General features: G+C 35.7%; 3 protein-coding genes across 3 annotated transcripts in view; 2 read left to right on the top strand and 1 right to left on the bottom strand.

The window, feature by feature from the left end:
- Positions 1-3,092, top strand: part of LOC106070385 (WD repeat-containing protein 11-like) — a 30,690-nt gene extending 27,598 nt beyond the window's left edge. Inside the window, exon 32 of the mRNA XM_013230277.2 lies at positions 145-3,092. Within this exon, the coding sequence (XP_013085731.2) occupies positions 145-293 (149 nt within the window). The 3' untranslated portion in view covers positions 294-3,092. The remainder of the gene's footprint in view (positions 1-144) is intronic.
- The window catches only part of LOC106070381 (calcium/calmodulin-dependent protein kinase type IV-like), a 101,045-nt gene that overhangs the window by 71,142 nt on the left and 15,370 nt on the right, over positions 1-14,533 (bottom strand). The gene's annotated exons all lie outside the window — the stretch shown is intronic.
- Positions 11,480-14,533, top strand: part of LOC106070389 (uncharacterized) — a 30,297-nt gene continuing 27,243 nt past the window's right edge. The window contains exon 1 of the mRNA XM_056030883.1: positions 11,480-11,703. The gene's annotated coding sequence lies outside the window, so the exon portion shown is untranslated. The remainder of the gene's footprint in view (positions 11,704-14,533) is intronic.

The following is a 14,533-nucleotide window of genomic DNA, read 5'->3' as shown; positions in this document are numbered from 1 at the left end:
TATTTAAAGGAATTTTTCACAAACCTAGGAAAAAATAGTTTAAAATTGAATAAAACATTTCATTCAAGAAAAAAGTCTAGAATTTATCTTAACCAAATAAATATGCAAAATAAAAATATACTTTGTTCTGGCTCTTCATTTCAGAGTCTCTGTTTGAAGCAATCTATTTGGAATATGCCCGTTACCTTATCAATCTTGGATTAGGTCAAGCTGCAGAATATTATTGTCACAAAGCTGGTGATAAAGGACAACAGTTACTTAAGGAAGTGGAAATTTTATTTTCCTCAAGCTAATATTATCTACAGAATTGAATTAGAATTGGATTGAAAAATTGTTACTGGTAGTTGCAATTTCCCATGTCAATTTTCAGGTTAAAAGAATTGTTTTTTTTTTACCATTGTTAAACTAACTATTTTTTCAAACTTTGAATCTTTTGTGCAGAATAGCCCTGAACTGAAAGGTTTGATAATGTTTTTTTAGTTACATTCTAGACATTAAATCCTATAGTTCTTTGCCCAAATGAATAGGCTAAATTTTTATTGTGGACAAAAATGATTTCCTGGAGTTTAATCAAGCTTCTAATTGATACTTAGTCTGAGCTTGACAATGTGATTTGTTTTCTCTCTCAAATGTTGATATGATTAAAGCTTTTTTTGGCAAACATTCCTAGTCATCAGAAATTTATTTCAACCAACGAAAAAGAAAAAAAATTATTTGATGGTGTTCAATTTCATAACCATAACTAGGTTACAAAGACAGTTTGTGTTGAAACACTAACTCAAAATCGGCCCCCGAAGTGGTCAACCCAGGCAAGTAAAAAGGCAGGTATCAATATTTTCAGAAAGAACATCAGAATTAAATTCTATCAAAGACAAATGACAGAGAAGAATGGAGAAAGAAGGTTGACAGTGCCCCAGCTGTCCAGCAGACCAAAGGATAGGTGAAAGTGAATGTGAAGTTAAATGTGAACCTGGCCTAATTGATGTCTTATAATGAATATCTAATTGATCTAATTGTTTTGTAAAGGGTCAATCTCTTATTCAAATCCTAAAAAAGAAAAAAAACATTTCGGTAAAAAAATTAATTTTAAAAAAACTTTGGTTGAGTGTTCTGCAGTTCACACAATAATATGAAAAACTACTTATTAATTGTTGTTTTAAATTATGTCCAACTTATATGCATACTAAATAGATTTTTTTCTCTTAAAAAAAAAGTAAACATTATTTTTGGGTAAATGTAGTAGTTAGAAGGACAGAACTTACATAATGTAACATTTGCATAAATGTGTTAAAAATATTGCAAATAGTCATCTCCCCTACTAAAGAGCCTCCTGTGTTTGTTACTATTAATAGTGAATAGTTGTAAAAGTGGTGTATTTTTATGAAAAAACTGCTTGCATAAGTGATTTAAAAATTTAGATTTTTCACTTTTAGAAAAGAAAAAAGTACCATTGCATCAGAACTTTGACTGGACTAAAATATTATGAGGTCAGATTTTCACTATCTTTTCTAGTTTATGAGATCTAAACGGGATGGACGGACAGACATTTCACACAAAACTAATGTCTTTTTCCCTTTCGGGGGGCCGCTAAAGATACATTTATTTGATTTGTACATAATGACTAAACTAGATTGAAATTTAGTTAACCTAATCTGCAAGTATTCAATAATTTTATTTCATTGAAGAAAATGACTAAAAAATTAGAAATGTTATTATGTTGCTTTTGTTGATTTTTGTTTGTAATAAAATTTTAATTAAATATTGTATAATAAAGTTGTAATGCTTGTGATATGTTGTTTTGTGATTACCTGCATTTCAGCTTGCACTTGTATTTAATATACAACTAAAGTTTCATCCCTTTACAATTTGAATTGAGTTAACAGTGGGTCTATTAGTTTATTAGTCTAGTGTTTCAAGATGTCAAACCCTTGATTAGAGGATGTTTGACCCAACTTTTACATCACCTGACTTTTTAGAAATAGTTTAAGGCATTACTTTGCTAAAAATTATAGACCCATGTAACATGAAGAAATTAGTGAAACCCCCTCAAACTAGAACAGAAGGATTTATATAGAATTTCTTGTTTTATATGGTGAAAACATCTTAAATGTATATTTAAAGGAACTATTCATTGTCATTCAGTCTGTGTTGAGTTTTTTTTTTGTTTGTTGATTTCATTATATTTGCTTGTTTACAATGTGACTATGTCCTTGAGATGATTAAAAAAAAAAAGGTCAATTAAAATTGTTTGTGATTTAATTATTTAATACTGTAGATGTTATGCTCATGTATTAACAGTTATTGTATTTCTTGCTTCTGTATGCTTCAAAGTTTGAATGTGTGTGAAATCAGCATTATTAGAACATTTATACAACTGATGAAACATTTGACCTATACAAATAATAAACAGAATTGATTGAGTTTAACAGATGATTTAAACATTGAAAAATATATTTGTAAAACTTTTAAGACAAATTTGAAAATTTTTTTTAGGAAAACGTTTTCATGCTTTGAATGTATTATTAATATATTTCTTGTTAGGTTAAATTTGTTGATGAAAAGTGTGCACTGCTTATTTAAAACGATTGCATAACATCATAAAGTATACAAATATATTACATTAAATCTATTCACTTATATCAAGTAGTCAATGACATATTTAATGCTACCAATGATCTTTGTTTTCATCCTTTATTTGTGCTAACAAAATGTTTCTCCCATTCTATAGCCAAGATCACTGGACTAGATATTTTTTCTAGAAATATTAGTGAGCAGCAACCCTTTTTATTTTTAAAGTTATTATGATAAGAAACAAAAGTAACCAGGGTTCATGTAAAAACAGTTTAGCCTTTTTTTTTATGTCTTTCATCCATGAAATGAAGCATTATACGTTTGACATGTATGTGAAATGTATGTTTTCTAAATGTGTTATTTTAACACATTTGCTATCTGTTTTGTTGTGTATTGGAGTGGACCAAAATATTTCCACTTATTAATGCCATTTATTATCTATACACTTTATAATTTAGACTAAATGTGATACATCCATACATGCATTTTATGAATCAATAAAAAGTTTGGTTTTAGGCTCATTTTTTTTTTTTTTTTGCTGTCATTTTCTGGTAGTCTTTGAACAGTTTTTAAACAGTAATAACAAAATGTTAATACAAACCAAATTCTTACTGTCCTTGCCTACAACTATTGTAGTCAAACTAAATTTCCTTTTGATAGGACCAACAAAGTAATTTTAACTATGCAAAGGGCAGATAAAGAAAAGTCTATAGTAGACAGAAACTTTCATCTTCACCTATCCCTTAGTCTGTTGGACCGTTCGGGCACCACGCTGACAGATATAAAGGAGCGAGCGAATAGGTGGCAACTGAGCATTCTATAGCACCCACCATTTACTTAAGAGCAAACATGGAGACTGACAAAACCAACAGAATATCTTCTAGGTACTTGTAAACGGAAAATTCTTGGAAAAATATATGGTGCTATACAAGATGTAACTGGATGGAGGACACGCGCTAACCACTTTTATGAAAACCCACCTATAGTGAATGTAAATATTGCCTTCAAAGAACTAAATGATGCTTGGCCAGATGTTATTTAAAGTTCTTTCTTGTAAATCTGACAAAGATGGAAGTATGCATGCACTATGACCTATGCTCTTCTAACAACGAGGAAAAAAAAATTGCGTTGTAGACGCTAGGAGAATGGATTTCTGAAGCTCAAAATGCTTGGGACCGGGCGCACCCTTGACACCACTGGGAGAGCTTACAACGCTTTACCCCTCCTCCCCCGTGATCTTCTTGTGGGTTGGTAGTTAATGTCAGTGGCGTACTTCGAGCGAAGAAAGTGCCAAAATAGTTATCAAAACACTTACATAAAGTATCAACTTAAATTCATTATAACCAAATTAAGAGCTTTGATATAATGTAAAACTCTGCGTTCATGAAAAGTATATGTTAGTTTGTAAAATGTGTGACAAGTTTCGGATGTTCCTTCAGAGTTTAAGATAATCTACTTCCTAGTCCAAACCTCCCGCAGGACGACTGAGGATGGCAGTGTTAATGGTATGAGCCCGGGGCATGGAGATAATATACATAGATCTAGCATACTTAAGAAAGAAAATGAGACTGTCGGTAGTTTTCGATTTTTAGCTTCGTTCACATAAGATCAAAATTTGTTTTGTATTGCCTAACGGTGAATTTTTTTTATGCAGATACCACTTACGTACACCAGGGGGTGGGTGGGGCCAAACTGGTCAATCTGTTGTTCAAGGGACAAAAAAAAAAGACTAGCCACGACCAGGGGGGGAAGGGTGGCAAGGCAAGCGTCTTTCAGAGCCTCTACATAGGGTCTGTTAGGGCGGGGATGGAGTACTCGGCTATTGCCAATTGTATGCCTCGCTCACGTCTCTAGCGGGCCTGGATTCTGTGGAGAATCAAGCTATTAGACTGATCTGTGGTGCATTTCGTACGACACCAATCGCTGCGGGTGAGGTCATGACGGATCTCCCACCTTTGAGGTTGCGAAGGGAGCGAGCCGTTCTATGTTGGTATTCGAGAAATCCAAACGGCTGGAAGAAAGTTGCCCCGTCAGAAGTCTGGTCGACAGCTGGAGTGGCGGCGCTCGACTGAAGCGGAACTCTTTCATGCAGACCGGGCAGGAATTATCCAAAGAAGTCGACTTATGCCTACCCCAAAAACAGAGCTGCTGTCGTTCTGAATGGGGCTTCCTCTCCGAAATATACTCCTGGACTCCCAGAAGGGGTATGGAGGTCACTGATTGACCCCGAAGTAAACAAGAAATACACACATTAAAAGCACGGCTAGGAAAACTATTGCCCAGTACCAAGAAGACTCCATCAAAGTGTTTACGGATGGTTCCACGAGAGAGAACCTAGGTCAGAAAAGATGGTGTTGTAGTTAGATTCCCTGGCTCCGCTGGAAACGACGAAATTCTGGGTCCGTGTTCTGGTATGAGCAATTACGTTGTAGAAATGGTTAAAATTCAAAATGCAGTAGAGTACATTGAGGAGAGACTAGATGAGAAATCTGCACAACCCAGTCCTATTGTGCTATTCACAGACTCATTGTCATGCCTACAAGCCATTGAGAACTCTGCTGGAACACTACCGAAAACACTGGCATGTGTGAGACGCCTTCAAGAAAAACACAGTATTCGACGACATTACAGTACATACCATGCATGTCGGCATTGAAGGAAACGTGAGTGCTGACTTATAAGCCAAGTTTGGCACCAAACTGGACGCACTCAAAGAGCCACAGACATTTGAGCAGGCTCGGGCGATTGTTAACGAATGGACGAGAGAAAAATGGCACCAGAATCGGGGAAACGGAAACACAAGTGTGGAAGAATTTTGAAGGGACCCACGAAATCGGACGAGTGGTGGCAGAAGAACAGGTTACGTCTGCTAGGTACAGAACGGGGCACTGCCCAGTCGGAGCATACTTTGCCAAGTTTAAGGCGAACTTCGATTCACTTTGTAGGCACTGCCAACGGGACGACGAAACGGTCAACCACCTTCTTTACGAGTGCGTGCGCGATACAAAAAATGGCCCTTTGAGTGAAAAAGAAAGTGATACGCATAATGGTGAGCTAGCTGTGTACTGAGACAGAGCAACACAGCAACGAACTGCTGCTTTCCTTGTCCGTGTAGAGTTCTCAACACGGTGCCTCAGGGTGATGAGACTTACACGGCATTGTATTTATAAATTAATGTTTGGGCTAGAATATTAACCAAGTAACATGACATTACCATTGTTTTAAATTAAAAAAAAATATTTTAATCAGGAGAAGTCATTAAATCTTCTAAGTTAGACCTTTTAAAATGTATACCGTTTTCGCGACAAGCGTCTCAACAATATTGTCTTTCAAAAACTTTTTGAAGAAGACATTTCAAAGCGTCTCCGCTAACACGATTATTCCCGACTGTCGTACATCGTTTTGTTGACTTTTGTTTGACAGAAGGAAGTTTCGCGACAAGGTGTCTTATTATGGCCTACTTAACATGAAGATGATCTTTTAAGACGACCATGCCCATAACAGACCTAAGTGTGCTATATGTACTTTGAATACCACTCGCATAATAGTATTGGCCAGTAGGCTACTTAGGCCTACTAGCGTTTTCTTTTTACTAGGATACAAACTGAAGTGTTGAACTCATTTCTTAGCTCTAGTTAGGCCTACAAGAAAACAGTTCAATATTGCCCCCCCCCCTCCTTTTTACTTTAACCTATCTTGACACGCGCTTTTCTTTTTATGTTTAAAAGTGGTTTGTACAATAAAGTTCTGACGCGAAAACGCTTGGCTCTTCGGACCCAGTGTGAGTATGGGTGGGTCAGCGCCCCTTCCCACTGGCGGATCCAGGGGGGGGGGCGGTAGGGGCGATCCGAAGGGGGGGCGGGAGAATTTTATTATAGAATTCACACAATTTGTATACAAATTTATTACTTATGTTAAAAATATATACTAATTATTTATATTTCAACCTATTTTTAGATTATTTCGCCCCCCCTCTAGTATGTTGGCCGATTTGGTGGGGTCGGGAGGGGGCGATGGTATCATTGCCGCCCCCCCCCCCCCCATACACTTTCGAGTGGGGGGGGCGGTCCAATTTATTTGTAGAAATCACAGCTTGCTAACAGAATCAATTAAATATCCATATGGCTAAAACTTGTTATTGATATTTTAACCGATCTTTATATTATGTCGTTCCCTGTTTCCGATTGCTGGGGGGGGGCGAATACCTCTACTGCCCTTCCCACCTAAACCCTTTGAGTGGGGGGGGGCGGTCCGTTTTTATGGAGCAATCATAGTTTGTGAACAAAATTAGTTGAATTAATATATAAATTTTATATTATGTCGCTCCCTTTCTGGTATTTTGGCCGATTCGGTGGGGTTGGGGGGATGGCGATTGCATGTACTGCCCTCCCCACTCTAGCTCTCTGAGTGCTGGGGGGGGCGGTCCTATTTTTGTGGAGAATCATTGTTTGTGAACAAAATTAGTTAAATATACATATATAATATAAACTACGTATTGATATGTGACCCATTGTATATTATGTCGTACCACACTCTAATCTCAAATTGTATCATTAGTAAATTTAAATGAAAAAGGGTTGTACCAGGTGGGAGGGGCGATACATGCAATCGCATTTCCCCCATTGGACAAATCAATACTTTTTGTTTTTGTATTATAGTTAAGAAATTACAAAATTTAAAAAAATCTGCCACTAATATAATTTATATATACTATAAATTAAATTCTTATATCGAGTCGCCCCACCCCTATTCTTTAATGCTAAATGCAATCTTTAGCAGAAATTATTAAAGGAGCGAGGATTAATCGTTTTCACTCTACCGCCCCTCCCATTTCCAGACAGAGTTTATGTAATTTCACATGAATTTATCATAATTATTTTAAGAAAGACTTGGAAAAGTTAGAATTCAAACGAAATTTTTCAGTATAAGAGTCATGATTGAGATGAGCTCTAAACTCAAATAATATTGTAATAGTCGCCTTTTCCCAAACTTTTACTCAATCTGATATTTTTTTAGTTGAATAAATTTGGGACTCTAACTCACAATTTATACTATTTATCGAATAATTTTTTTTTCAGGGGGGCGATCCTCAAAGCCAAAATCTAAATATCTGGGGTATCTTATCTTTTCAAGGAACAAATCGGTTTTATTTGCAATGTATTTAGGGCCTATAAATTCATATTAGAATATTTTTCAAGTACAACATTATTCAAAAGGTCCTTTTTTAATAGTATGAATAATGAGCTTTAGGTCAGGAGAATGCGTTTCTGCATTGAAGAATGCAAGAAAACGCTTTTGTCGTCGGGGCTTCGCCCCGAACTCCATTGATGAATAATGAGCTATAGATGTCAGGAAAATGCGTTTCTGCAATGAAGAATGCAAGAAAAAGCTTTTGGGTTCGGGCTTCGCCCCGAACTCCATGGTAAATAATTAGCTGTACTTGTCAGGGAAATGCATTTCTGCAGTGAAGAATGCAAGAAAACGCTTTTGGCGTCGGGGCTTCGCCCCGAACTCCATTGGTGTATAATGAGCTGTAAATGTCAGGAGAATGCATTTCTGCAGTGAAGAATGCAAGAAAACGCTTTTGGCGTCGGGGCTTCGCCCCGAACTCCATGGTAAATAATTAGCTGTACTTGTCAGGGAAATGCATTTTTGCAGTAAAGAATGCAAGAAAACGCTTTTGGCGTCGGGGCTTCGCCCCGAACTCCATTGATAAATAAAGAGCTATAGATGTCAGGAAAATGCGTTTCTGCAATGAAAAATGCAAGAAAACGCTTTTGGGTTCGGGTTTCGCCCCGAACTCCACTGATGAATAATAACCTGTACTTGTCAGGAGAATGTGTTTCAGCAGTGAAAAAAGTAAGAAAACGCTTTTGTCGTCGGGGCTTCGCCCCGAATTCCATTGATGTATAATGAGCTGTACTTGTCAGGAGAATGCGTTTCTACAGTGAAGAATGCAAGAAAACGCTTTTGGCGTCGGGGCTTCGCCCCGAACTCCATTGGTGTATAATGAGCTGTAGATGTCAGGAGAATGCATTTCTGTAATGAAGAATGCAAGAAAACGCTTTTGGCGTCCGGGCTTCGCCCCGAACTCCATTGGTGTATAGTGAGCTGTAGATGTCAGGAGAATGCGTTTCTGCAATGAAGAATGCAAGAAAAAGCTTTTTGTCGTCGGGCTTCGCCCCGAACCCCATAAGAGAACCTTATAGCGCTGCCCCAGTTGTTTTGTTTTTCGCCGAAGGTTGAGAAATCCTGCTTTTTTAATTCTCATAAATATATACATATATATAAATATAAATATATATATATATATATATATATATATATATATATATATATATATGTATATATGTATGTATGTATGTGTGTGTGTGTGTGTGTGCGTGCGTGTGTGTGTGTGTGCTGTACGCACGTTTATGCATAGGGTTAGGGTTTACTTGGCGTTAGGGTTAGGGTTTGGAAAAAAATCGCCCCCCCCACTCCAAAGTTCTAGATCCGCTAGTGCCCCCCCCCACCCCCCAATCCTTGCTGGCTAGATGGGATCTTGCTGTCTTTTATCTTTCCATTAATATCTCCTGAAAAAAACCTTTTCTAGTATACAAAACACTTTAAAATTATCTACGAAACAATAAGACTAAACAGACTAGCTCCTAACCTGAAACCCCCAAGGAATGAAGAAGAGAGGACGGCCCAGGAATACATGGCGCCGCGATTTGGAAGCAGATGGACAAGACGGTGATAGTTGGAGAGACTATCTTCTTATCTTATCTTATATAATACAGACGTTACGTCAAAAAAGATGATTACGTCCTACGCGTCATGCATTTAGTCATGCATATTAACCAATGACTTAAATTCTGCCAAGTCACTGGTTTTCCTGGCTAGCCCAGAACCGAGACGCCTGGAGGAAGCTGGTTGGTGGCCTATGCCCCAGAAGGGGCCACAGACAGAGATGAGATGGACTAGCTCCACTAAATAAATTTGCATTCCAAACATAGTTTAAATTGTGTATTGTATTCTAATACGTTTCTTTTCTTTTTCACTACATTAAAAACAGATCTCTATGTCTAATGTATTCTAATAAGTTTCTTTTCTTTTTTACTACATTTAAACAGATCTCTTTGTCTAAGCTGGCTAAAAAAAAAAGGAGAAAGGGGGGGGGGGAGTAAACTGTTGTTTTTTCCACCAAAGGGGACAGGTAAATGCTTGAGAAACACTGCTGCATAGTCGGAAAATTAAGCAGTAGGTTGAGCATAAGCAGAATCTTAATTTTTATTCACAAATGGCGTAACACGTTATGATACTATTATTTTACTGACATGGGCATAGGGGCCTCTATAGGCCTATATAGGTTGGTTGCCTGGTTGCGATCAGAGGCGTAGTGAGCAAAACGTGCGCTAGGGGCAAGGTACTTTATTGAAGCCCCCCTCATTTTTCATAAACATCACATAGAACTATAGGCTGTGTATGGCGCCCACCTGAGGGTTGCGCCCGGGGCAACGTGCCCCTGCTCCTTCTCCCCCTCACTATGCCTCTGCGTGGTATACACTCTTATTGCCTTTCCTTTCGGTGGTCCTCGGTTCAAACCTTGCACGCCGCCATCCCTTGCCTTTGGCAGTAGGATGTAACCATGATTTAACAATCTTCATTTCATCCAAAGCATGTAAAAGAAAACAAAAAACATTTATCGTAAACTTCATTATTATTTTGCTAAGTCATTGCTAAGTATCCTACATCAAGTAGGCTACATGTATTAAAACAAAAGATTGTTGGCATATTTTGTAATTGGGATTTTATTTTAAAACAAGGTTACAAAAGACAGTTTGTGTGGAAACACAAACTCAAAATCGGCCCCCTAAGAAGTCCACCCAGGCAGGCTTCAATATTTTCAGAAAGAACATCCAAATAAAATGAGAGATAAGAATGGAGAAAGAAGGTTAACAGATCTTGTGTAGTGCCCCAACGGTCCCTCAGATCAAAGCATAGGTGTAAGTGAATGTAAAATTAGATGTGAACCTGGCCTAACTAGTTCCCCTTTTAGACCTTGTGGTCTATAGGGCAGATGATGTTAAGTTCATCTGTTTTTGTGGCCTACGGTTAGCGAGTGTGTCATGTAGCCAGCACAACGACCAACCGCCTTTACTTTTCCCCAACTAATGTCAGGTACCCATTAGAGCTGAGTGGACTCAGAGGCGCCCAAAGATTCCAAAGTTGAAAATCCCAGTCTTCACCAGGATTCGAACCCGGGACCCCCGATTTGGAAGCCAAGAGCTTTACCACTCAGCCACCGCGCCTCCCCTGGCCTAACTGATGTCTTATATTTGATCTAATTGTTTTGAAAAGGCTCAATCTCTTATTCGAATCCTCAAAAAAAAATATAAAAAAAAAAATTTCCGCAATAAAAAAAATGTTCAGAAAAATGGAGTTTATAAGATTACTATTTAACTTAAATTAGGTCTAACTTATAATGCATACTAATTAGCTTTTTCTCTTTAAAAAACTGCTTGCATAACTGATTTTAAAAATTAGATTTTTCGCTTTAAGAAAAAAAAAAAAGTAGCCGTTGCATCAGAACTTTGAATGGTCTAAAATATTGTGATGTCGGATTTTCAATATCTTTTCTAGTTTACGAGATCTAAACGGGACGGACGGACAGACATTTCGCACAAAACTAATAGCGTCTTTTCCCCTTTCGGGGGCCGCTAAAAAAAAGGTAATATAGGCTTTTTAGTTGACTCAAAATGAAAGAAAAATTATTGCAATGGCTTGGACGGTATTATTCTTCTTTTAACTAAGGCCTTTCCCAATCACGTTACACTCTTTCCTTTCTTCTATAACAGCATAAAAATAAATAAAAACGCCTCGTTTTCGGACAAGAAAAAAAAAAAAAAATGAGTGTGTAAGCTGTACCGGAAGAAGAATTTTCAACCCTACTAGAAAGAAAACTTCTAAAGGTCCATGGATGGCTGATTTTTAATAATTTGACTAAGAACAAAAACAAAACATTCTAGATCTAGATTTAGTCACTGGTGTAGGTCTAGATGATATTTAGGTGTACTTCTTTTATTGAGGATCTAGGTCTATTGAGAATAAGAATTCAACTGGAGTTCTAGATAAATTCATCAAAGAAGGGTAATTATATTAAATTTAATTAAATATAGATCTATAGACTCTAGTCTAGTAAATTTAGTTTAGTAAATTGAAAAATTCCTAAATTTTTATATTATTTAGATCTCTATCTCTATTGACTCTATAGATCTATATTGATAGAGTTAGCCAGTTAGAGTAGTTTATTTAATCCGGACATTACATGAATTCAAACACTCGCTGTTTTTGTGGTCATTAAATTTAAATCTTTATTTTGATATAATATTTTTATGGCTTATGAATCAAATAAAACATTGCAGCTCCAAAAACAGAATAAATATTGCCGGGCTCAATAGCATAGACTTAGGCTGACTTAGCGACTTGGCCAAAAAATATAGTCTTAACCCTAACTAGGTAGAGGTAAAGTTATCCTGATAACATAGGTCGCATAGGCATAGGAAAAAACAACAATCTGACTTACAGTTACACATTTGAAATTCTTTTTTCTTACATAAAAAGACAGCTAGATTGCCTAGATCTAAAATCTAACTAGAATGGAAGGAAATATGGACAGGGTCAGAATCATTGGAAAATGGACAGGCACATTTAATGTCATTATAATCATTATTTATTAATTTCTACAGCGAGCTAGTTTCATATAATATATTGTTTGATTCAATACAAAAAAAAAGTTAATCATAGGGTGTTTGTTTCAAATTACGATTTTCTTACCAAAATTTATTTCAAACAGACAGTTTTGGACATCAATGTTAATGATCTTATATTATATTTGTTTGTTTGTTGTTGTTTTTTTTATAGACAATAAATGGACAAATGTTTGGAGTGAGCTTGATACATTGAATGAAGTTAAATGCCTAGATCTAGACCTTTTACTAACTTTTAGATAGATCTACACTTATATTATAGAAGAGAATAAAGAGGATTCAGCTATTTAGCAAGAATGGCCATCCTAGCCTGTACTATACTACAAGTTAAAGATCATCTGTATTAGAAATTTATTAAATTAATAAACAAAAAACACAAACATTCAACACACATCTATCTGATCATGCAAACATAAAATAAGTCTAAAAGTTCGCGTAGAAGTCACTATCACAGTGACCTAATTTTGGTAGAATGAGTTTATATTTTTATTTTTTGTGTTCTTATTTATGCATAATTTGAAAACATCTTAATGATTTCATGTGAGGGGCTATGCCTGAGGATCTTAAAATTTAGTTAATTTTAATATTAATATAGAATTAAAATCTGAGTTTATTGATGCAATAATATAGAGGCTGTTTGAGATAAATTATGGTGTCTAGAATCAAATTTATAATGTGTGTCAAATTGGTTTGAATTAAATGAAAACACATGGCCTCTTTGACCTTAAATATGATTATAAAAGCAAAAATAGGTTAGGGGTACAAATATAATTTATCATCCTTATTCTCCTTAAACTAAAGAAGATTTTGATACTTCATTTTCTTTTCTTAGTCAAACCATTGTCAAATAATGTGCTGTCAAAGTCAAACTTTGAAATTTTGGCATATATAGTTGTTCGAATATAGCATATATAAACTACTCTACATTATAGATCTAGATATATAGATATATAGATCATATTATACTTCTCAAAATAATCTCAAGGTTTATAACTTTACATATTATAAAAAGTATACCCCCAATACTAGATCATTATCATCTATATTTAATAATTATTATAACATAAGTAGATCTGTGTCATAGTATAATCTATGAGAAAAACATTCCTATTCCTATCTAATCGGAAACAACAGGTAAGCTAGAACTTGATCGCTATAATTGTTTAAAAATTAAATATTAAAATTAAATTTGCCCAAAGGCCTTGAATTGAGTTTTTTTTTTATGAAATGGCGTCACAAGGGAATAAAATTTTATATATATGATATCATATGTCACCGCTTTTTTTCTACTTACATCACAGTTATTTGTAAACATAATCTGTTTAAATAAATTTTAAGACCTATGTGAAAATTTGGATATCATCTTCTGTAGGCTTTTACTTATATGACTGCTTTGTTGTTGAACCCTGCATGAAGCCTTGCCCCACTGTCCTGCTGGAAGATTGTGCATGGATGTAAAAATTTTCAGTTTGCCTTCCCCTCTTTCATACACACACACAGCAATGATAGTAATAATACCAAAAGTGACTAGCTCTGTTTTGTTTTTGAACTCTATTCTGGAACCATGTGGGTCCTATTGACCTTATCTCTAAACAAATTTAAATATTTCTAAAAGTAGTCAATCTCAGACATGGATCTCCATTGTGGCTGTTCAGGCCAAACTTTGCCTCATGTTGCTCTTGCTGCAGGGAGGAAGAGGAAACTGTGTTTCATATTCTTTTTGACTGCTCTGAATTTGCTGATTTCTGTCTTGAAAGCCACAAGTTCTTGATCTGTTTGGTGATATACAAGCATTATGCACAATACAGGGTTTCAGTCCAGGCTTTTTGCAAGAGAACATTTGAGCCTCTCACTAAAAATGATGATGATGAAGACTGATTCACTCACTGACTCTTTGCATATTCTCCCACTTAGAGATGATAAAAAAAAACTACTTCTTCCTAACCATGTTCTTGGTATAGTTAAACACTTGTCACATTCACTTACACACTAGAAATGATCATACGAGACGTTTTTTTATTTTTATTCTCAATTTTTAAAAATTTTGTCTTATCCTATCTTGTTTTCATTTTAATTTTTTTCTTCTTCTTTTTATTTATGTAGTATGTACAGTCCAAATGAACAATTACAACTCTTCAAAAAAGTATAATGATGTGATAATTCTTTAAAAAAAACAACAAAACAAGGTGTTAGTGCTTAGATTAAATTAT

The sequence above is a fragment of the Biomphalaria glabrata genome, chromosome 1, assembly GCF_947242115.1.
Source record: "Biomphalaria glabrata chromosome 1, xgBioGlab47.1, whole genome shotgun sequence".
Lineage (NCBI taxonomy): Eukaryota > Metazoa > Mollusca > Gastropoda > Planorbidae > Biomphalaria > Biomphalaria glabrata.
Note: the sequence above shows the minus strand (reverse complement) of the source record. Positions and strands in the feature narration are given on the sequence as shown.